The sequence below is a fragment of the Lissotriton vulgaris genome, chromosome 5, assembly GCF_964263255.1.
Source record: "Lissotriton vulgaris chromosome 5, aLisVul1.2, whole genome shotgun sequence".
NCBI classification, from domain to species: domain Eukaryota; kingdom Metazoa; phylum Chordata; class Amphibia; order Caudata; family Salamandridae; genus Lissotriton; species Lissotriton vulgaris.
In genome coordinates this window covers 1,936,730,224-1,936,752,064 of record NC_141693.1, presented here as the reverse complement: position 1 = coordinate 1,936,752,064, position 21,841 = coordinate 1,936,730,224, and the positions used below count along the sequence as shown (strand labels likewise).

Genomic DNA, 21,841 nt, shown 5'->3' with positions numbered 1-21,841 from the left:
GAGGGTTTTCAGCATGGTGGAGGTGGGAAAGAGGTAGACAGAGAATGTGGGCATTGGATGATGGAAGCAAGAGAAGGGGGTTTGAGAGTGGCACATTGTGCCAGACTGAGAAGGACGATGTCCGACAAGGATGAAGAGGTGAGTAATTAGGTGAAGTCAAGGGGAGAGGCAAGAAGGTGAATATGGTGGTGGGAGTTTAAGGGGAGAGGGAGGTGGGGAAATTACTAGGCTGAAGGGCTAGGTAAAAAGACGAAGATGCAGAGGGCAATGGTCACATGGTTCTAGGCGACCAGTGAGGATCACCAAGCAGCAAATGTGCCATGTGACCATTGTCATCTTCATCTTCTAGGTCTACCAATAGGCTTCCCATAGCCTGGCCATTCTCCAGCGAAGAGCATCCAAAGCAAAGGTATTGTCCCCGACGTCTCTATTAGAGCCTAGATGGGGCCATTGCTATTACAACTTATTATGACCTTGGCCTAAAACAACGCATCCATTCGAAAGCTGAAAACTTTTATATCATTCCACTAGCATAGAATAGATGAGAACCGAAAAAGGAAGCTACAACAATTTTTTCCTACTCAATCAGAAAAGGGATATTTCTAAACTTTCTCATGTAGAAGCAGCAGAACAATACTCATGCTGCGATTTGGGCAACCATCATGAGCATGAACTCTGACCCGGTTCCCAGCTTGTGAAGTGTTTGCTGGGCTGGTAATTTACCCACAATGCAAAGCTATAACGATTGTGACGAAACAACCGCTCTGTTTCTGCATGATCAGCTCTGCTTTATCTGCATTAAGTTTAAGCCCACGGCTCCCCATCTACTCCCATACAGAACTTGTACCTTGCAGGAATTGTGCCATCAATGCCAAAACACTGCCCAGCCTAATAGAGTCGGATCATCGGCATACATGCTAAAGTGCATACCCATAGATTGGACACAATTAACGAGGTGAGTCGATAATGCAGATCCTTGAGGAAGCCACATTCGATAACTACTGGTGGTGCCACCAAAGCCTTGTTGATTAAGTCGTAGGAGAAAATATGGATACCATACGTTTGTCGAGCCATCGAGATGGGTACCAGTCATGTGAGGAAATAGAAATTTTGTATGGTCAAATGTGTCCCCCACTCGCACCCTATCCATGCACCCGTGCCCCATGTATGTCATGTAATACCCTTCCCGTACCTGCCATGATAATGCCCCTGCATTTCCGTCTAACATTGACATGTCAGTTATTAGGCCTTCCCTGAATGTAACGTTAATTCTGCACCAAGGCCTGCTTTTCCAATGCATTTCCATGATACACGTTTAAATAACGCGAAGCACACGTTTTTGTGGTTCAGTCGAGCCAGACCCTGAATTGAGGCTTCGAGCCTCTTCTGTCTCAGAAAGCTGCAGTTTAGGTATGCATCCCTGACCTCTACCTTACTTCCTGCTCAGGCGAGCGGTGCCCGGCTCGGCCTGGCCTGCCTGCCAAGAAGGTATTTTGCCTACAGTTATCTGTTCAAGCCTCCGTGAAAACACATTCCAGTCTAGTGAAATAGGTAAACATATTCCCGCCTGCAGAGCAAAGGGCCCGGCCTTCCTGTCTCCTTGCAAGTAATTTACTGCACCCGTTGCCATAGTAGGCCCATGCCCCCACGTAATGCACAGAGAAATATAGGCACGCACTAGCATTCAGTAATGAACGGCCTCTGCCCGAGAGACCTTTTACTTCAGACGATACATCCTCCAAACACAAGATATCAGATATGTTATAGGTGCAGGTCGTTCTGACATCCCAGACACCAGACTCCTCTACTAGTGCTAAAGGCAACCCCCAGCTCTCCCCAGTTACACGTCAATTGCGCGTCATGACTAAGTTGCACGCGCATGTCGAGCAAAGGTTTCTGCTGACCCTGCAGATTTTCCTCCATACATCCACCCACCTGTGACACTCCTATGACATGCCGAGTATACGCCTCTTTACACGCCTCTTTCTACGCCCATATGTTCTTATCTTTCTCTTTTCACTTGCTCCGCCTGAAGTGTTACGCCTACTGTATCCATTGCTATTATGTGATTTTACTATATATATATTGTATGATGTTAATAAAAAGGTGACATCCCTTCCTGAACCTTAGTGGTGATGGAACCCGATTCTCCCCTGGCTCGAGCCACTGGAATAAAGCCCGTATGACTCAGATACCACGGACTCTGCCTCTCATTTTATGAGCTATTCTTTTGATATTTATGGTACAGAAAAATGTATAGGTAATTTAAATGTACCACACATGGGTTGAGCCGTCGAGATGGATACCATTCATTTGTAGAGCCATCTAAATGAATACCATTCATATGTCGAGCCATTAAGATGGATAACATTAGGGTGCCGGGCCGACAGGCCGAGCCCAAGCCAGGAGATGGCAAGAACAACAGTATCCACAGGTCACTCACTGACACTGCCAGAACCAGTTGCCATCCTGAGGTCATCCAAGCCTTCCATCAGCACCAGGCTTGCCTGTGAAGACCTGAGGCTATCTGCAGGCTGCGCATGAGCTCAGAGCTGGACTTGGCAGCAGTAAGTAAGAGAGAAATAAGCCGATAGTAATGCCAGATGACTTGAAGTAACCAGAGTGCCTGTGAAGTATTCCATAACCGTGTTATTATATGTATTATTAAACAAGGATTTTAAAGGCTCGAAGGTGTAAATTAGATTGGAAGTGGTTGTATGATCCGGGTCATGAGCAGAGCTGGATTCAGTCCTGCCTAATATCAGGCATCAGGTGTGACTCTAACGCATTTCAGTGTGGTGCTCCGCATCACCGCACTGAAATGCATTGTCACGCATTTGATGCCATTCTCTCTGCTGTCACACAAAGTGCTAAACCAGGACTTCAGGTTAAAAATAGAAGTATGAAAGTCCTTTTTCCGGGGATGGAGAAAGGAAAGGCAGTTTTCAGGTACTTTGGTTCAAATCTTTGGCGAGGCAAGGGTAATTATGGATTTGAATGGAGCACCCTATAGAGAAAACTTTCAGAAAAAGTACTTTTTCAGTGCAGTGAAAAATCACAAAGAGAGGGCGTTACATTATTGAAGGACAGAAAAATCCGATAATTCCTTTCTAGTTTGAAAAACAAGTTTTTGAAAGTTTTAAAAAGTTTCTATTCTGGAAGAGTAAAACTCAATTCTTTTAGTGCTAAGCAGTTTTTTGGTCAGATCCAATGGTGCAGTAAAGACCGGTCTAGAACCTCAACCGCAGGAGCGAGGTCAATGGCGCTCAGCTTTATGTGTGCTGCTCATAGTTCAAGCCGGATTTTGATTGAAGCAATGAAATGATTTAATTCTATAAGTGATTAACTCCTTCTTAAGTGGGGTAATTAAATCAGTATCCTACGTTACCCTATTTGTATAAACCAATTCTTACGCAAATATAGATTTGGTAGTCTATTTTATATTAATCAACTAGGTTATTTTCAACCAATCTTTCACTGTGACCAAATTTCTCACTGTAGACTCTACTCTCATTCCATATATCTGTTCCCCCTTCTGTCCGTGTAGCTGTCTATCCAGCCCTCCTCTATCAGTCCGTCCATTCATTTTATTCCATCCATCCATCCATCCATCCATCCATCCATCCATCCATCCCAGTCTTCTTTAGCAACAGGTCCTTAGTACAGATACAGGCTACTGGTCCCTCCGTTAACTTTCTAACTATGGTAGCTTTATGCCGCGATGAGTAACTTAGATTTCGACTGTTTTATGATGCAGAGTCATATATTTGGGTCACAGCCTTGCTTCAGACTTTGACATTTTTATCGACATTTTTTCATTCTTTGTTGACTTTTCTCCTTTTCTCTTTATATCTTCTTTATTCAGCTCTTATTTCACTGTGTGCATATGTTTTTCCTACAGATTCTTAAGACAATTTAAATGTAACTTACTATGGATTTTGAACCTCTGTGCTATTGAGCATTTCTCTTCAATTGATCTTCGATTTTCACAAATGTTTTGTATTAATTAAACCAAACCCGTGAATTTTATACTGATAACAATTATATTTATATACAGCGAAGTAACAGTATAATGCATATTTGCTCTTGACAGGTCCCATTACCTTCTCTGTTGAATATACATCATATGTGCCCTGAAGAAGGTGATACCCTAAGAAAGGGTGTCTCACGTAAATGCGCGTCGGCGCTGTGAATAAGTTCCCTCTATGAACACACCTGTGTTAATTGCTTTAAAAAAAACTATTTTATATATTTTGTTCCTTTGATGTGAAGATATCTGTGTTTGATTACATTTACTTTGAAGTTTCTATTGTTAGTAGGCTATATTAATTACATTCATTTTATAAAAGTTGTTTGGTTTTCTTTTGTGTTTTTTGGCCCTCCGTTAACTGAGCCTGGCTAAGTAATCTGTTTTTCCACGCCACACTTACCAACTCCTCCTACAACCAAGAGCTTCCCAAAGAATATCAGCAGGTCCGTCACCTTGTCAAGCACCACAACCCTGCGGAGACACAAATACAGGAATTAAAAGGGCACTCGCCTCCGGAATGAAGGACAGCTCCCTCCAGCTTCTTGAGAATCCTCAAACTAGGCCTGAGGGCTAGGTGTGTGCTGGCTCTGTACACCTACACAAGCGGGAACGTGTGGTGTGAACCTGTGGCTGAGGCCCTCTGTTGTCGTCCTGCCAATACCAGCTTCACAGTGGAAGCCTCGTGAGCCTCCAGGAGACGCAGCGGAAGGCATGTGGAGTGGGGTCTGTGTAAGGTTCTTACGCAGTGGTGGGTCACAAACCAACCTGGCCTCCCTCCGCCCGTAGGTGTGTACACTCAAGGAAGGTGGTGTGGTGTAGCTCCAGCTAAACTATCCATCACCCAGATTATATTCAACATAAAGCTAAATGAAACATATGAAACAACCTACTAAGGAAAATCACTGTTCTTCCTTTGTGTTTGAGTTTACTTTATTTGTACCACTCTTTCATGCACGCTGGCCCCGCACTTTGTCACCTTGCACCCCACGGTGGGCGGGCTGGAGAACAGCGGTCTCAGGGAGGCGGCTCTGAGATGAAGAGGAGGTGCTTGTAAATGGGTCCCTCCTTCTTGATACTCTACCTGACAATGTTCCTCATCAGGAGCTTGAAGGCGTTCTTGGCTGAGACACAGAAGTTCTTCCCATAGACAGCAATCTGTAGAGGATCAGGAGCAGAGAGACATTAAACCCACTGATAAAACATCTGCAGGAGCTATGAGACAAGAAGGAAGGGAAAGGGGACCTCTATACAACTATCCTAGACTGTAGCTGAGGGCAGAGATACAAACACCTGGGCCTGCAGTGTGTGTGTGTGTGTTCTCCAGCGACAGAAATATGCCCAATAAGGCCACTTAGGAGTACCCCAGATTTTAGAAGCAGAGATGCTGTGACCAAAGTTACTCGTTCCAGACAGAATCTCCACATCTAAATGGTCGTATTATGAGTTTTGTCCCTGGAGCTGGAAATAACACGAGGGCCTGGTGTACTGGGTGCAAATCCACGTGCTGACCAGAATGTGGCCTGGCCGGAGAGTCTTCTGGAAGGGGCCCGCAGCCTCTGCTGGGACCAGAACTTTATTTTCATGAGCTAAAGTGCCATGTTATAAGTAAGGCTGCAGTCACACATTTAAACTAGCACAATTTCTAACTTTGGTTTGGAAAAAGATAGGAAAGTAATTTGTGCAACATATTAATGAACAAAAAAATCATTAGTCAACATGGTTTTGTATTTCATATGTTGCAAGGATTACTTGAGAATTTATAATTTTTCTGCCTTTAAGAAATCTAGTTTGGCCTGGTGATCTTAATCTTCTTACCTTGGATGAGTCCACTCGAGTCAACTAATATGTGGGTGCTTCACGCCCCAAAGTACTGCTTCATCAAAGACCTTCCCGCTTGGCACGGTGGTTCTCATTTTGCAGATGCACTCAAGATGAAGCCACTGCACTGGGCTCCTTTGAACAGCAAAGATCTTGCATATTAAAAGGAATCCTTCAACCTGGTGGGAGAAGGAGTGTGGTCTGTTTTAGGCCTAGAAAGATTGGCTTTGGGACTGGTTGGGTGGAAATGGAGAAACCTAGATAAAGCTCTGTTCAGAAATTGTGCAAACTTGGGGCACAAAGCATTGCATGATTACTTTTTCCAGGGCTGCCTTACTGCAAAAGTAAAGGATGGAAATTTGATTTCTGTTATAATTCTCTTGTCAATGACTGTTGGAATAACTTGTTAGGAACAGCTAACACCATGCTTAATTCAGATTGCTGTTTGGAATGGAGAAGACGTAAGACACCGCCTGCTGCAAGAATCCCTTTCTACCCGTAGAAGATCTCCTGCTTCAACACAACTCTGGATCTGAAAAGGTACCCAGAGGACGATATAGCAGGCCTGTTGACCCACAAATCTAAGAGGGTTGAAATCTTACCTCAAGGAGCTAGCCTGCTGTGGCGCGCACAGCCCTGTGGCTTAGAACTGAGGTAGGTCCTATCTCTTGGGCTTTGTTCAGCTTCAGCGTTCAGCTGAACTTCCTTAAGATTTGGGACCATCAAAAAAGTTTCTAAGTGCAAGGACACAACTGAAGAACACAAACCACTGACCCTTGCCTGACTTACTCCATCACAGGTCAGCCACGAAAGTCTTTGCGATGATAAACAACCTGAATCAACTGCATCCAATTGAAACATATTGGTTTTGTAATTCTAAAAAAAGACATTGTATCAATGTTTTTAAACTATTTGTATAATCCGTTTATAATAATTTTGGTGTCTTTTTAAATCAATAGATGTGACCATTGTACCTTACTTGAATGTACCTCTTAATTGTAATATTTGTTTTGTTTAAATGTTAGTATAAAGTTATCAAGAGTAAGCTTGGTATCCCTAGCAGAAACCATTCTTACCTTTAGGAGCTAGATTATTTGGAATGTATCGGAACCTGTCTACTTATAAAGTAAAAATAATGATTTAGAGGCAAGTATTTGCAAATATTTAATGCCCCATTCATTAGAGAGAATAGACAGGAAAATGTAAGGAATAGGCAGAGAGGACAATCTGTGAGAGAGTGGACTTAGAGAGGGAAGAGATGCGGAAAGGGTTGAATTTGATGTGGTGAAAACGGAGGAAAGAGATAAAAATCCTGAAGTCTGTGACAGAGTGGACATTGAGAGGGTGTACACAGAGAGATGGAAGCCTGTGACAAAGCAGAAAAGGTGAAAACTGAGATCAAAATCTGTAACAGAGTAGTGACTGAGGTAAGAGACTCCGAGATCAAAGTCTATGACGTAGTGGTCATGGAGAGGAAAGAGACAGAGCTGTAATCGTGTGACAACATGGACAGACAAAATAGAAGGAAAGAGATGTGTGTTAAACAGTAAAGAGAGATTGATGGAAAGATACAAAGATAGAACTCTGTGACAGAGAAAACACTGATGGTGTACGCAGAGAGATAGAAGTCTGTGACAGTGGAAACACCAACGGTGTCCACACAGAGAGATGGAAGTCTGTGACAGTGGAAACACCAACGGTGTCCACTGTGACAGTGGAAACACCAACGGTGTCCACACAGAGAGATGGAAGTCTGTGACAGTGGAAACACCAAGGATGTGCATACAGAGATGGAAGTCTGTGACAGTTTGGAAACACTGAGGGTGTACACACAGAGTTGGAAGTCTGAGACAGAGAAAACACTGAGGGTGTATGCAGAGAGTTGGAATTCTGTGGCAGTGGAAACACTGAGGGTGTAAACACAGAGTTGGAAGTCTGAGACAGAGAAAACACTGAGGGTGTATGCAGAGAGTTGGAATTCTGTGGCAGTGGAAACACTGAGGGTGTACACAGAGAGTTGGAAGTATGTGAACGTGTAAATACTGAGGGTGTACACACGGAGATGGTGATCTGTGACAGTGGAAACACGGAGGGTGTAGACACAGAGATGGTAGTTTGTGACAGTGGAAATACTGAGGGTGTACACACAGAGATGGTAGTCTGTGATAGTGGAACCACTAAGGAGGTACACACAGACGGATGTCAGTCACACAGTGGAAACACTGAGGGGGTACACACAGACGGATGTCAGTCACACAGTGGAAACACTGAGGGGGTACACACACAGATGAAAGTTTGTGACAAATTGAAAACGCTGAGGGTGTACACACAGAGATGGAAGTCTGAGACAGTGGAAACACCAAGGGTGTACACTTTGAGATGGAAATCTGTAACAGTGAAGACACTAAGGGTGTACACAGAGAGATGGAAGTCAGTGATAGAGTGGAAACACAGAGGGTGCACACATAGAGATGTAAGTGTGTGACAGTGGAAACACCAAGGGTGTATACGTACAGATGGAAGTCTGTGACAGAGTGGAAACTGAGTGTGTGCACACAGAGATGGAAGTCTGTGACAGTTGAAACACTGAGGGTGTACACATAGAGATGGAAGTCTGTGACAGTGGAAACAATGAGGGTGTACACATAGAGATGTAAGTCTGTGACAGTGGAAATACTGAGGGTGTACACATAGAGATGGAAGTCTGTGACAGTGGAAACAATGAGGGTGTACACATAGAGATGGAAGTCTGTGACAGTGGAAATACTGAGGGTGTACAAACAGCGATGGAAGTCTGTGACAGTGGAAACAATGAGGATGTACACATAGAGGTGGAAGTATGTGACAGTGGAAATACTGAGGATGTACAAACATCGATGGAAGTCCCATTGAGTGGACTCACTGAGGGTGTACACAGAGAGATGGAAGTCTGTGACAGAGAGGGAAAAGATGCACAAAGGGAAACTTGTGAGATAGAATAATCAGAGAGGGCAAACCTATGAGATAAGATGGGCCTAGAGAGGACGGTCTAATAAAAAGAGATGGAAGCCTTTGAGATTGAGTGATACAGAACAGAAAGTGTGCAAGATAGACTAGGTAACCACTGACAGCACAGATGCAACAAGGGGTTTCAAGGTCCTTGTAAGATCTAAATCTCAAATAAAAACCTTGAGAAGAGAAGGCAGTTGCCCACAACTTCAGGTCAAAGACGGCAGCTGCACAAGCCCAGGTCAGGAAAGGCATTCCGAGAGGATAGAGAACTTGCAGCCATACAGTAGTTTACTTCTCACCATGATGTAGGCGTTGCGGTTGAGAAACTTGATGAACTTCTCCAAACACCAGAAGCAGCACTTGAGGCAGCACATCAGGAACTTGGTGCAGGGGTTGTGAACATCTAGGGAAGGCATCAAGAAGTGGTCACTTCCAAGGGAACACAGGATGGGGTAGCTGATCAGGAGTGCGGGGTGCCTACTCTGCAACCAGATAATCTTGTACAACAGTATAAGGGCTGCTTGGTCCTCAGCCCCCCAGGTAAAACTTCATGCCACCCTCGTCTGCTGGGACATCTCAGGTGCACCCAAGACTCACAAGGTGCCATCAGGCTCCATTCTCTGCTTCTTACATACCTACCCATCTATCAATGCATCAATCTCCAGATCTGCCTAGCCATCTATTTATGCATCTACCCATCTATCTTCGGATCTACCCACCCATCTATCTATGCATCTATCCATCTATCTCCGGTTCTACCCAACCCTCTATCTATACATCTACCCATCTATCTCCATATCTACCTACACATCTATCAATGCATCAATCTCCAGATCCAGTTAGCCATCTATTTATGCATCTACCTATCTATCTCCAGATCTGCCCAGCCATCTATATATGCATCTACCCATCTATCTGTGGATCTACCTGCCCATCTATCTCCCGATCGACCCAGCCATCTATCTATGCATCTATCTCCAGATCTACCTACCCATCTATCTATGCATCTACCCATATATCTCCGGGTCTACCCAACCCTCTATCTATACATCTACCCAGCTATCTCCAGATCTACACAGCCATCTATCTACGCATATACCCATCTATCTCCATATCTACCTACCCATCTATCAATGCATCTACCATCTACCTCTATATGTACTCAGCCATCTATCTTTCTAGCTACCGATCTAACTATCTATCTGCCCATCTATCACCCTATATATTATTCAATGCATCCATCTAATTAACCATCATTGTATCCAAATATATATTCCTCTATCTACCTATTTTTCTACCAACCTAGCTTTTTCTTTCATGGGTATAGAGTACGCTGCAGAGTGGGACCTGCTCCTGTGAGTTTTTTCTCTAGGATCGCTGCTTCGGAGACAATATGGGATAACCCAATCAAGCCCCCATTTTGGTACCAAGCACCGGTCTGGCTCAGCAGCCTCAGCACACTCACCCTTCAGCTTGTGATCCAGGTACTCCAGCACAATGCGGATCATCTGGACAATGGTTAAGATAAGTGCGCCAAACGCCAAGGAGCCTGTGTGGTACCTGTAGGGGACAGAAATACAGGATTAGACACTCATGTCCTTGCAGCTGTAAGCCAGTGGTGCATCATGGCAGTAAACCATGGTTGTTAGTGTGTATAAATTCGCTTTTGCAGCACAAAAACTTGTGCGTCAAGCATTCCAGTGAAAAACGTAAATATGGAAACCCGTTAGGATTATGAGGCCCACCATTGAATCAAGCTCCTGCCACCAACCATTGTGTTAAAATGCATATTATAAGTCCAAGCACAGACTGAGGGGCACCAACAAGCGTGACATTACCCCCATAATCAGTGGACAATTGGAAATCACAACTGCAATAACAGAAATAAAGCCTCAGCTATCACCCTTGAGGCCTCAATAACCAAGATGGAACTTCTCTAGGCAGTGAACTGGACCTTGAGAAGACACTTAGATGTTACTGAGTGCCACTGATGTTTGGATTGATGGAGACACTTCTGAAAGCCACCTATGTGAATATGTAAAGATCGATACAACTGGCGACAGCACTGACCGAGCACCACACTACCCAACTGTCTAGACTGATCTAAATCTGCTAAAGAGAAAGAGCCAGGACCACTGCAGGCACACGTGGAGCAGAAAAGGCTAACCAGGTCTAAGGATTCTCAGATCGCCAGAGGCACAGGAATGCCTGCCTCCCATGCTCCATAGCACCCACGACTTGAAGGGCGGTCTCTCTGGCACTGTCCCAGGTTGGTAATCAAAGGTATATGCCTGCAGGGCATCACAATATTAGGCAATTACCAATTCACTGGAGCAGTGAGGACAAGAAAGTGCAAGATATTGTTATAAGTGAAGGGTACATACTTGAATTTCTAGGTTTCTATTTTGGGAATCTTAACTGAACAATAACACTGAATATCTCTGCCTATCTGTGGGGACTCATGACACCTTTATTTTAAACACATGCCATATAGAAGAAAGTGCACTTTCATTAATTCCGATAACTTTGGTTAATATTAAAATAAAGATTTCGAGGTAACAGCCCCTGGAACTAATATGTCTCGTTCTGGCACTGAATAAGAGTGTAAAATTGCACTGTCTCTTTGAGACACTAACACTGGCCTTCCACTTTAGTGAACTGGTAACTAACAGACTGCTCAATTTGAAGCCCAGACGGTGCTTAGGATTTTTATAAATGCAGTCCACAGTCAGGAGCTCCTGTGGAGGGGAGTGGACTGCTAAGAAATTAAATTAAAAGTCCCATGGCAGAACATTAAGATTAGAAGATCCTTTCCAAAGGCTGATAGGTGCTAAGTGGGCCTTTTTGTAAGAAGCATGTATGGCAGATGTTGCCAAATATCTGAGATAGGGCACAGCTGTTTCTTCCTAGTATATGATGCACTTCTTCATTTAATGGATGCAGAAAGTCTTTAACATCTGTGGATATGAATTTCTGGTGAAAGTTGAAGTGGCCATATTTGAGGCATTCTGAAGCCGGGCTGCCAAGACCAGTGGCTATAAATTATAGTGCAGAACCTTGCCCGAGAGCCCAGTCAATGCCAAATTGCCTGAATGTCAGCTGAGGGGACCCTCGATAACGTACCCTGCTCCATGTTTAGGAGGTACATCATGTGATCGATCCTTCACTATCCCAAGAAGGATTTAAATGGGAGTTGGACTGTGATGTATGAGTAGAATACATTTATTCCTTCTGTAACTACTTACTGTACATCTGAAACTGGGGTTACCGAGCTACTCAACCCAACACGAGCCATCAAGAGACACCTGTCACTCTAGCCTGGAAGAGGAGAGGTTGCTGAGAAAGGACTCATTTAATCGTCTTTTCACCGCTTGTCCACCTCAGGAATGACTGCAAAGCTAACGCGTCCTTTAAAGAAGGATCCTATCCACGCACAGGTTTCGATGGAGGGCAGAGGTGGTCGGGTGAGTGCTGGATATGATTCAAGAGGTGATGGAATGCAGTGAAGTGAAAATCAGCCACTTGGCTGGATGACAGCGCTGAGGTGGTGGTCTACGGGTGAGTGAGCATGTCGCGGAGCAGGTCCAGTCCAGAGGGAGAGACTCACTCGGCAGAACGGGGGGGGGGGACACTGGACTGGACTGACCAGACTAGGGCCTGAGCCACATTATAGTAGTGTTATTTCCAAACATTTCAAGTTCGGAGCGGAGTGGATGTGGAGTTAAAGGCCAGTGCTTCCAATTTTGGAGCTGGGGGACCAGGTTGGAGCCTCGGTGTCGGTTCAACATCCTGTGATTCTGGGCAAATCACTTAATCTCCTACAAATTCTTGCCTGTAACGGAACTGGTGCTCATGTAAAGTGCTCCAATACCTTCGGGTCGAGTTCACGCTATATAAATCTGCAAAATTCAAACAAACAGAGCGTCCCAAATGCTTGGGCGCCCCCCTAAACTCAAGACTTATTTCTCTCATTAGATTCCCCTCTATGGAAAACTTTGCCTAATTCACTAATACAGAAACACTTACCTGTAACAAAAGTTATTTTTGTCATGGTCCAACATGGCAGCGAGGAAGAATTCTAAGGTAAGGAACTTGGAGAGGTCGCTAGAGAAGCAATGACAATTTTTGAGCAGTGTCGTGACAAAAAAAAAAAAAAAATTGCACCAGTCACCTGGTGTAAATGTTGTTTGAAGACGGTTTCAAAATAGCCTGGCAGAAATGTGACATTGTCTGATGTCCCGTGCTGGTGTCATTCACACAACGTTGTCCTTTTTAGGTCTCGCCTACGCAGCGTGCATGCGCTGCAAGGCAAAAAGACCTTTTCCCTTCGCTTTGGCTTTTCAGCCAAGCACGTGCACGCGTTCCATTGCCTTCAATGTCAACGCGTGCACGTCAGGAGATTCACTTGCAGGAGCGCGCGGCACCATCCGGCAGCAATTATCGCTCCCGTGAGTGAATCGCACCCGCCCCCCACCACTCTCCCCCACCGCACGAGGCGCGCGTTTGTGCTTATTTCATTTGTTCCTACGTCTGTCGGCACCTTGGCGCCAGGTCTAAACAAAAGGTATCAATAATTGAAAATCTGCCAAGGTGCTACATGTCACCTTCAGATGTCAACTCACAGATTTGTGCTGTTTACCACCTTAAGCAAATGTTTTCACTTTTTTTTAACTATAGACAGACTGAGTTAAAGTGAGAACAGTTGGTAAGATTCGAGAGGCATGCTGTGCGTCCTTTGGTGCTGCTTGTTAATATTTGAGGCAGTTCTCCTAGGGAATATGGGTTCATACTCCAGAATGTTTGCAAAGGGGCTCCCTGATTTTTCCTAGTTTCAGACGTAACTTCCCGCTTGTTCCGAGGAGTCCACATAACTGCGGACTGTGAGTCGGATCCTGCTCCACCTCCACTGAGGAGTCCAAAGCACGAGGCCTTGTCTCCTACTTCACCCGGGCTGATCGATGGACGCCCATCATTGTCGGCGCCTCTGGAGGGATGCGCCGGTGTCCGGGCCTTGCCTCGTCCTCCTCACTCTCCTTTTCCACGTTGGCCGCATGTCGCGGCATGTCCTGGACCCCAGCAGAAATTAATGCACTTGTAGCCGGATGGGGCAACGAGCGATTGGTGGAGGTGCACTACCAGCAACTGGAGGGCTCAGGCTCCTGGCCCCGCCTGGAACGCATGAAGGTAAGGATTGGGTGAATGGGAGAATGTGCGGGTCGTGAGATAAAGATCGATGATCGTAAGTAAGATAAGCTCTGGGTACAGCATCACCCACGGCTAGAAATCCAGCCTATGATTATGTAGGAAGCTGTATCGGTGCACTAATAAGCTTTTGTAAAAAGACATTCCGTGTATATTTCCGTGCATCCAAGGCTCTTCGTAGTATGGACTCCTTCCTCTTTAATATTTAGCAGCAGTTGTTAATAATATGAAAGCGTCCTTGTATGTGTACGCTTTTTGTTCAGCCTCTCTCTGTACGTCGGTGTGTCTGTCCCTCACAGCAGGTTATGGTGTCTCTCTGGCTGCTGTATGCTCTTCTGAGTCTTCAAGGAAATATGGCATGCTAGATACTGCTGGTCTGCGTTGTGATGGTACAGGTGCTGTTGGTATGCCTGTAAGATCATTGGCTTCCTCCATGCCTGAGGTATTGTCTTGTGGAGCCTCATGTTTGGACTCTTGCCCTCTCATGGACGGTACATATGTGATGTATACATATTTATATTACTATGCTGAACTTTGAAGCATCAGGTATTTTTTCACACTTTTCATTAATGATTTCTATAATGGCTATAATTGTGACAAGTCTACAAAAGTGCATGCACTACATCTCCCATAATGCATCAGGGATTTAAAAATAAGTGTTATTCTGGAGTGTTTTCATAAATGGTATTCAGTTTAATATAGGCCCGTAGCCAGAAGTACACATTATTGGGGGACATGGCCCCACATAAAGACTGCAGGTGGTTCCGGGTGGAATGTAATGTTTTCTTTCTGCAGAATCTGTTTGAAAAAATCTATAATTTTGGTGATATTTAAAAACAGGCAGTTTTTAAAATATATATTTGGCTAATGTATGATCCTTAAGGATATTTGAACGAAATGGGTGACAATTTGTTAATTTTAAAACATGCTAGTCAAAAGTGAACATAATATAATAAAACATATTGTTGCAATCACAATAAACACATTAATCATTATAGGATATCATTTAAATATGGCTACACAGTGGATTTGGGGTCTATTGATGTTTGAGCAAAAATTATGGCAAATGTCCAACGGCATCTGGTTCATTATTATTTGATTGAAGGATTTTATTAAAGATAACTTCATAGGTATGGTTGCTGTTGGTCCACTAAGCAATGGTTGGCTAAAATATGTGTGAACTTGTACATTCAAAATTACCCTACATAGAGGGGCTGATAATTGCCAAAACTACCATTACAAATATAAGCATTATCAGTGTTTCTCGGTTTCACTGCCATATTAATGCACATCTTGTAGGTTTTAAAAACACATAAATTAAAAGCGTTGCAATTACAATAAAAATAGCTCTCAACATATTGGAAGTATCATATTTACATTAGTTTATGCTATTAGCATTGAAAATGCATTTTATATATATTGTTAAACAATCACATTAATAAAAGCCAGTACCATGTACAATGCCAATAGCTTACACTAGTGTAAATGCGATGCAATAGATTTCGCATTTAACATTTTTTTAGCTATTGCAATTTAAAATTACAATGCATTTTCTTTATGTTTTACAAAACAAAAAAACAATGTCATTTACAATATCAATAGCTCAAAATAATGTCAGAGCGAGACCTATTCCATTGTAAATGCTTGTTATAAAGAGGCTCAGGAAAAGAATTTGTCGAGAGGATTTGCCAAATACTGCACCATTCCTAGTAATGGTAACAAAATGATTTGCTTCTGTTGATCTCCTATTACCAGAGAAAATGTACAATGCTCCCTCAGTTAGATGGACTGGACGTTTTGTAAAAAAGAAAGAGTGCATGTGTGTATAAAAAATTGCTTGAATGTGCGCAGGTATTTAGCACCAAACTGTAAGTTGCAGAAAATATATTAATAAACTACACCAAATTAGATTTTTAAAGGAAGCAGTATGAAATTAAATAAACTTGGCCCAATAAAGAGTTGGATTGGTGCCCATTGGGGATAGTATTACATACAAGTCACTGGCTGGTGGCTCAATGTCGCAAAGGCCCCTGAGCTCAGTTCCGCACAGCCTCACCTGAGAGTTCGCATGAAGGCGCCGGACACAGGAAAGTAGGGGATGTCGGCGGGTTTGTTGAAAGCCCAGTAGTATGAGGCGAAGGCGCCAGCCAGAACGCACTGGCCAAGAGCAATGACAAAGTTGATGCACCAAAGGAAGCCGAAGATGTTGTAGATCTGAAGGTTGAAGAGGTTCTGCTGGTAGATGCCCTCGGTGTTGTATTTGAAGAAGATGCACCTCGTTGACGAGCAGTTTGAGAATAACTTGGAGCCATTGAAATTCTGAGAGAGGAGGAGAGAACACAAGTGAGACAACAGCCCAGATACAAATTACTTTTATAAGAAAAACAATGGTCCCAACCACACAAGTTGTTTCAGAGAACAAAATCTGTACTGAGTTAATTACTTAGATGAGCCTCTTAAATCAAAAAGCTCCGTTGAGTCAATCAATATTAGCAAAAAAGAAACAATTTTCAACACATTAATTTTTGTCGAAAAACCTGACACAAACCAAATAGTTATTTGGAAAAGTTAGGAGTTTAATGATTTACTCCATTGACACTCGATAATTAGATATATACATTTTTACAGATATATACAATTTTAGACTAACGGTAAAAAAGAGAGCAGTCAGCTTCTAAAGAAGTGCAGGAAAAAAGAAGAAAAAGAAGAGTGATTGTGATACGAAGGGTGTAAGCCTCAAAAAAGAAAAATGGTGACAAGTGAATAGAAGTTCGAAATGGTTTTTAGCTGTACAGAAAATCCAGCTACTATTGCAAAAGGCCACAGTTAGTTGTTGTTATTTTTACTCATTTATACAGTCACAAGTGACTTGTATAATGGGTTCCTGAGTGGTCCTGTTTGTATATCTCAAAGAAAGGCGTCGACGTTTCGACCCGTCACTCAGGAACCCATTATACAAGTCACTTGTGACTGTATAAATGAGTAAAAATAACAACAACTAACTGTGGCCTTTTGCAATAGTAGCTGGATTTTCTGTACAGCTAAAAACCATTTCGAACTTCTATTCACTTGTCACCATTTTTCTTTTTTGAGGCTTACACCCTTCGTATCACAATCACTCTTCTTTTTCTTCTTTTTTCCTGCACTTCTTTAGAAGCTGACTGCTCTCTTTTTTACCGTTAGTCTAAAATTGTATATATCTGTAAAAATTTATATATCTAATTATCGAGTGTCAATGGAGTAAATCATTAAACTCCTAACTTTTCCAAATAACTATTTGGTTTGTGTCAGGTTTTTCGACAAAAATTAATGTGTTGAAAATTGTTTCTTTTTTGCTAATATTGATTGACTCAACGGAGCTTTTTGATTTAAGAGGCTCATCTAAGTAATTAACTCAGTACAGATTTTGTTCTCTGAAACAACTTGTGTGGTTGGGACCATTGTTTTTCTTATAAACGTTTCGCCCAGGTCCTTGAACCGTATTGGGTTACCCCATTCCAGTAACAGATACAAATTACAGTGGAACTGCAGCCATGTAAAAATGCAGCCTATTTCCTGGTATGCCGGCTCAGATCCAGTGAGCTACTATTGCTACGCCCCAAACGTATCCGCACAGCCTGATATGGTGGCTGCTCTTTTTCCTTTTTAGCTCCCCAACACTGGAATCAGCTACCCTTGCCTCTTCGTTCTTGCTCAGACTTAATTTCTTCCAAGAACCTCCTGAAAACATGGTTGTTCAATCTTTAATCATCTTATGGAATTGTGACCTGTATTTGATGGTTTCAGCGCAGAGAGATCCACTTGGGGGTGATTAGTGTGCCTAATAAATATAAAAATCTAATCAAATCTGCCTTGGCTAAGATCTTTCATCTGCAAAAACGGCCCACCGGGGAAATGCCCGGTGCCAGCTAGGGTCAGTCCGGCCCTGCTAACAGGGTGGAGCATCGCCTCTCTGCTTTCCATTGTTTATGTTTGACCAGAGACTACGATACCCTAGTCTCACTTTTTTCCATGAAGGCGTGTTACTGGTTCACAGTCAATGGATTCAATAGATTGAGGATTAAATCCCATTCACCTGTTTATGAAGCCCTCTGGTTTTGATGCTTCCAGACGGATCACTCTTTTTTTGTACAACAAGAGCAAGCCATCCACCAAGGTGAACCTAGGTGTTCAGGTATATCACAGAACAGTGGATCCCATTTGAATAAAGGTAAGATCTGCAGTGAAGTCACCGTTAGCAACTAACACTCACATCAGGATTTAGTCCAACAACAGTTACATGTTTCCGGCCAGTGCGGCCACCATACATGAGCATTCGGGATCTCTGGTTCTTGAACACACATTTGGAACTTCTTCACTGCTCTGTATTGCTCTTTCCTTGTGATTTCTATTTCTCACTGAGGACACTCTGCACAACCTTATGAGCGATTAGTCTGGCAATAGCTGTTGGATTTATATTTAGCAATTGTATCAAACAAACTTCTTTCAAGCACAAAAGAACTGCCTGTGGGTGCAATGTTTACATAAACGTTTATTGTCAACAGTGACTTTACTGCTTATCTTACTTTTACTAAATTGAGATCCATGGGAACCGCAGTTCAATTATATAATCAAGGCTGATCAGGCTCTTTTTAACTTGTTTTCCCCAAAGCACTGGACCTAGATGTCCAATTGATGGACCTACATGAAATTTCCTTGGAGGGTAGCAAAACACACAAGATGATGGACGGAATGTTGCACAATGGCAAAACATTCGCCCCCAGTCACAGATCTGGGTTTAATCCATCATTATTTTGCTCATCAAGCAACCCCGGTTCAGACATGGCCATATGCAAATCAGTCTTGACCCTGTGCCTCATGGGAACAGTCCAGCCCGAACTGCCAAGCCATGTCTTCCCTGGACCGGAATCAAGTATCTTAGGACCGGTTTCTGGCTAGCAGCCGTCTTCAGCCAGGATAGCTTGACTCCATTGGCGTAGTGAGCACGGGACCCACGTCTGGGCATACCTCACACATAAGGTGAACAGCAAAACACACAAGATGATGGACTGAATGTTGCACAATGGCAAAACTTTCACCCCCAGTCACAGATCTGGGTTTAATCCATCGTTATTTTGCTCACCAAGCCAACCCAGTTCAGACATGGCGATATGCAAATCCGTCTTGACCCTGTGCCTCAAGGGAACAGTCCAGCCTGGACTGCCAAACCATGTCTTCCCTGGACCGGAATCAAGCATCCTAGGACCAGTTTCTGGCTATCAGCCATCTTCAGCCAGGATAGCTTGACTCCAGTGAGCACCGACTAGCTGAAGAGGGCTGAAAGCCTGAAACCAGTCCTAGGATGCTTGTTCCCAGTCCAGGAAAGACCTGGCTTGGCAGTTCGGGCTGGACTGTTCCCATGGGGCACAGGGTCAAGACTGCTTTGCGTATGGCTGGGTTCAAACTGGAATGGCATGGTGAGCAAAAAAACGATGGATTTAGGCCCAGATCTCTGTACTGGGGTGAATGTATGACATTGTTCTGCATTCTGTCCATCAACTGTTGTTTTGCATTTGTCACCCGAGTGGGACGGATATGCTCAGATGTGAGTCCCGTGCTCTCCACACCACTGGAGTCAAGCTATCCTGGCTGAAGACGGCTGATAGCCAGAAACTGGTCCTAGGATGCTTGATTCCGGTCCAGGAAAGACATGGCTTGGCAGTTCGGGCTGGACTGTTCCCATGAGGCACAGGGTCAAGGCTGATTTGCATATGGCTGGCTTCGAACTGGATTGGCATGGTGAGCAAAAAAACGATGGATTTAGGCCCATATCTCTGTACTGGGGTGAATGTATGACATTGTTCTGCATTCTGTCCATCAACTGTTGTTTTGCATTTGTCACCCGAGTGGGACGGATATGCTCAGATGTGAGTCCCGTGCTCTCCACACCACTGGAGTCAAGCTATCCTGGCTGGAGACGGCTGATAGCCAGAAACTGGTCCTAGGATGCTTGATTCCGGTCCAGGAAAGACATGGCTTGGCAGTTCGGGCTGGACTGTTCCCATGAGGCACAGGGTCAAGGCTGATTTGCATATGGCCATGTCTGAACTGGGGTGGTGTGGAGTGCAAAAAACAATGGATTTAGGCCCAGATCTCTGTACTGGGGTGAATGTATGACATTGTTCGGCATTCTGTCTATCAATTGTTGTTTTTGCATCCGTCAACTTCCCCCTGCCGCGCCCTGCCCCACCTCACCGCGCTTACCTGAGCCGGCCGCCGCTGGGAAACAGCGTATACCAGCAGGAAGACAACACTCAAGGATGAAGCATTGATGCAGGTCAGTTGGTGATACATACACTTATAGCTTCTATGAAGCTTCTGACATTTTCAGTTTGCATGGCAGCACTACTACACCAGAGCTGTGAGTCAAGTACCGCATGTTGTAAGCAATCTCTGCAGAACCACCTATCTGCCACTGCATGCAGATCCACACGGGGAGCCTGGCGACAGCGTACAGCGATGCCCATGCAGCAGCCTTGCAGATCTCGAGTAAAGATGCCTGTTGAAAGACAATGGCTCTAGGGATGGAGGGACTTCTTGCATTTTTGTTTCTGCAGTTTAAGACTTCTAAGCGCCATTTGTTTTCATAAACTGTTTAGGTTAAACCAAGGATGGAGGGACTTTTTTATATGGAGTTGGCAAAATCGCCCAGTATGGTCCGGCGAATTGTGTACAGCACGAGCCATAGAAGCGTATGGCTTTAACCCGCTCTCCTAGCACTCAAGAGAGTTAGTTACCATAGGGTCACAAGACTCCGTCCAGTTGACATTGTTGCAGTATTGCATGCTGCTGTTTGTCGGGGACACCCGGTACAAGGGGCTGCCAGATGTGGCTAGATATCTGAAGTCACTGAGTTAAGGAGGAAGAGAATCTGAACTGTTCACACACTCAGAACAAGCGCTACTGTTTGGATGGTATTGTAAAACAGGCTGTGCTTCCTCAAGAAATATGTTCAACGCCCATAAGGTTGGTGCTAAGTAACTGGCAATTTTGCAATGAGTAATCTCTACCCAGACACCCTTTCTGCCTTGTTTATCTGCTGAACACATTAGTAAATCTTCTTCCACAGAGAAAGCAGAAAATACCATGAACAGCTCCCAGCAGACAAAAACAACAAAAGAAGGAACTGATTTAGATCTTGGCAGATGGGTTACCCTGTCACAATTTATTTTGAAAGTTTTATATAGCGCGAACAAGATCTTTGCAGATATCAGAGCGCTTTACAAAAACAAGGGGTAAGGAAAACAAAAGAGTGCTTAAACAGACTTTTGAGTACAAAATAGTTGTAGGTAATAAGTGAGTAGCAATATAGGGTAGGTACATGAAGGAGCATAGTCAATCAGATAAACAAAATAGTACAAATAGAGAATCAGATAAACAAATAGTACAAAATAGGTGCAGATTCTTTGATAGAACTAAAGTAAGAGTTCAAGTGAATTTAGCCATGAGGATAGCTTTTACTTCTTTCTTAAAAAATGCAGTGGAGGAGATAAGCCTGGTTTCGGGAGGGAGTGCATTCCAGATCCTGGGTGCCATTCTTGAAAAGGAGCGTTTATACGTCCATCAAAATATAAATCCCAGTATATCCTATGGGAATTGTATTTCAGTGGACAGGATATCCATCACCGCTGTGATGGAGCGACCAGTCCACCAAGATCTAAAGAAGGCCCCCAATTCAAAAAGGTGAGTGAAAGATATGGGAGCCAAACGGGAGAGGATTCACGGTCACCGCCTCCAAGGCCAGCGAGTGGCAAGCACACA

The 21,841-nt window shown here is 43.8% G+C and overlaps 1 protein-coding gene across 2 annotated transcripts in view; it reads right to left on the bottom strand.

Annotated features, from left to right (window-relative positions):
• Positions 1-21,841, bottom strand: part of SLC44A4 (solute carrier family 44 member 4) — a 306,503-nt gene that overhangs the window by 21,117 nt on the left and 263,545 nt on the right. For both annotated transcript variants that reach the window (XM_086924585.1, XM_086924586.1), the window contains exons 14-19: positions 20,818-20,920; positions 16,098-16,360; positions 10,305-10,399; positions 9,139-9,242; positions 5,112-5,185; positions 4,431-4,501 (exon numbers count right to left, since the gene is read on the bottom strand). In XM_086924585.1, the coding sequence (XP_086780711.1) occupies positions 4,431-4,501; positions 5,112-5,185; positions 9,139-9,242; positions 10,305-10,399; positions 16,098-16,360; positions 20,818-20,920 (710 nt within the window). The remainder of the gene's footprint in view (positions 1-4,430; positions 4,502-5,111; positions 5,186-9,138; positions 9,243-10,304; positions 10,400-16,097; positions 16,361-20,817; positions 20,921-21,841) is intronic.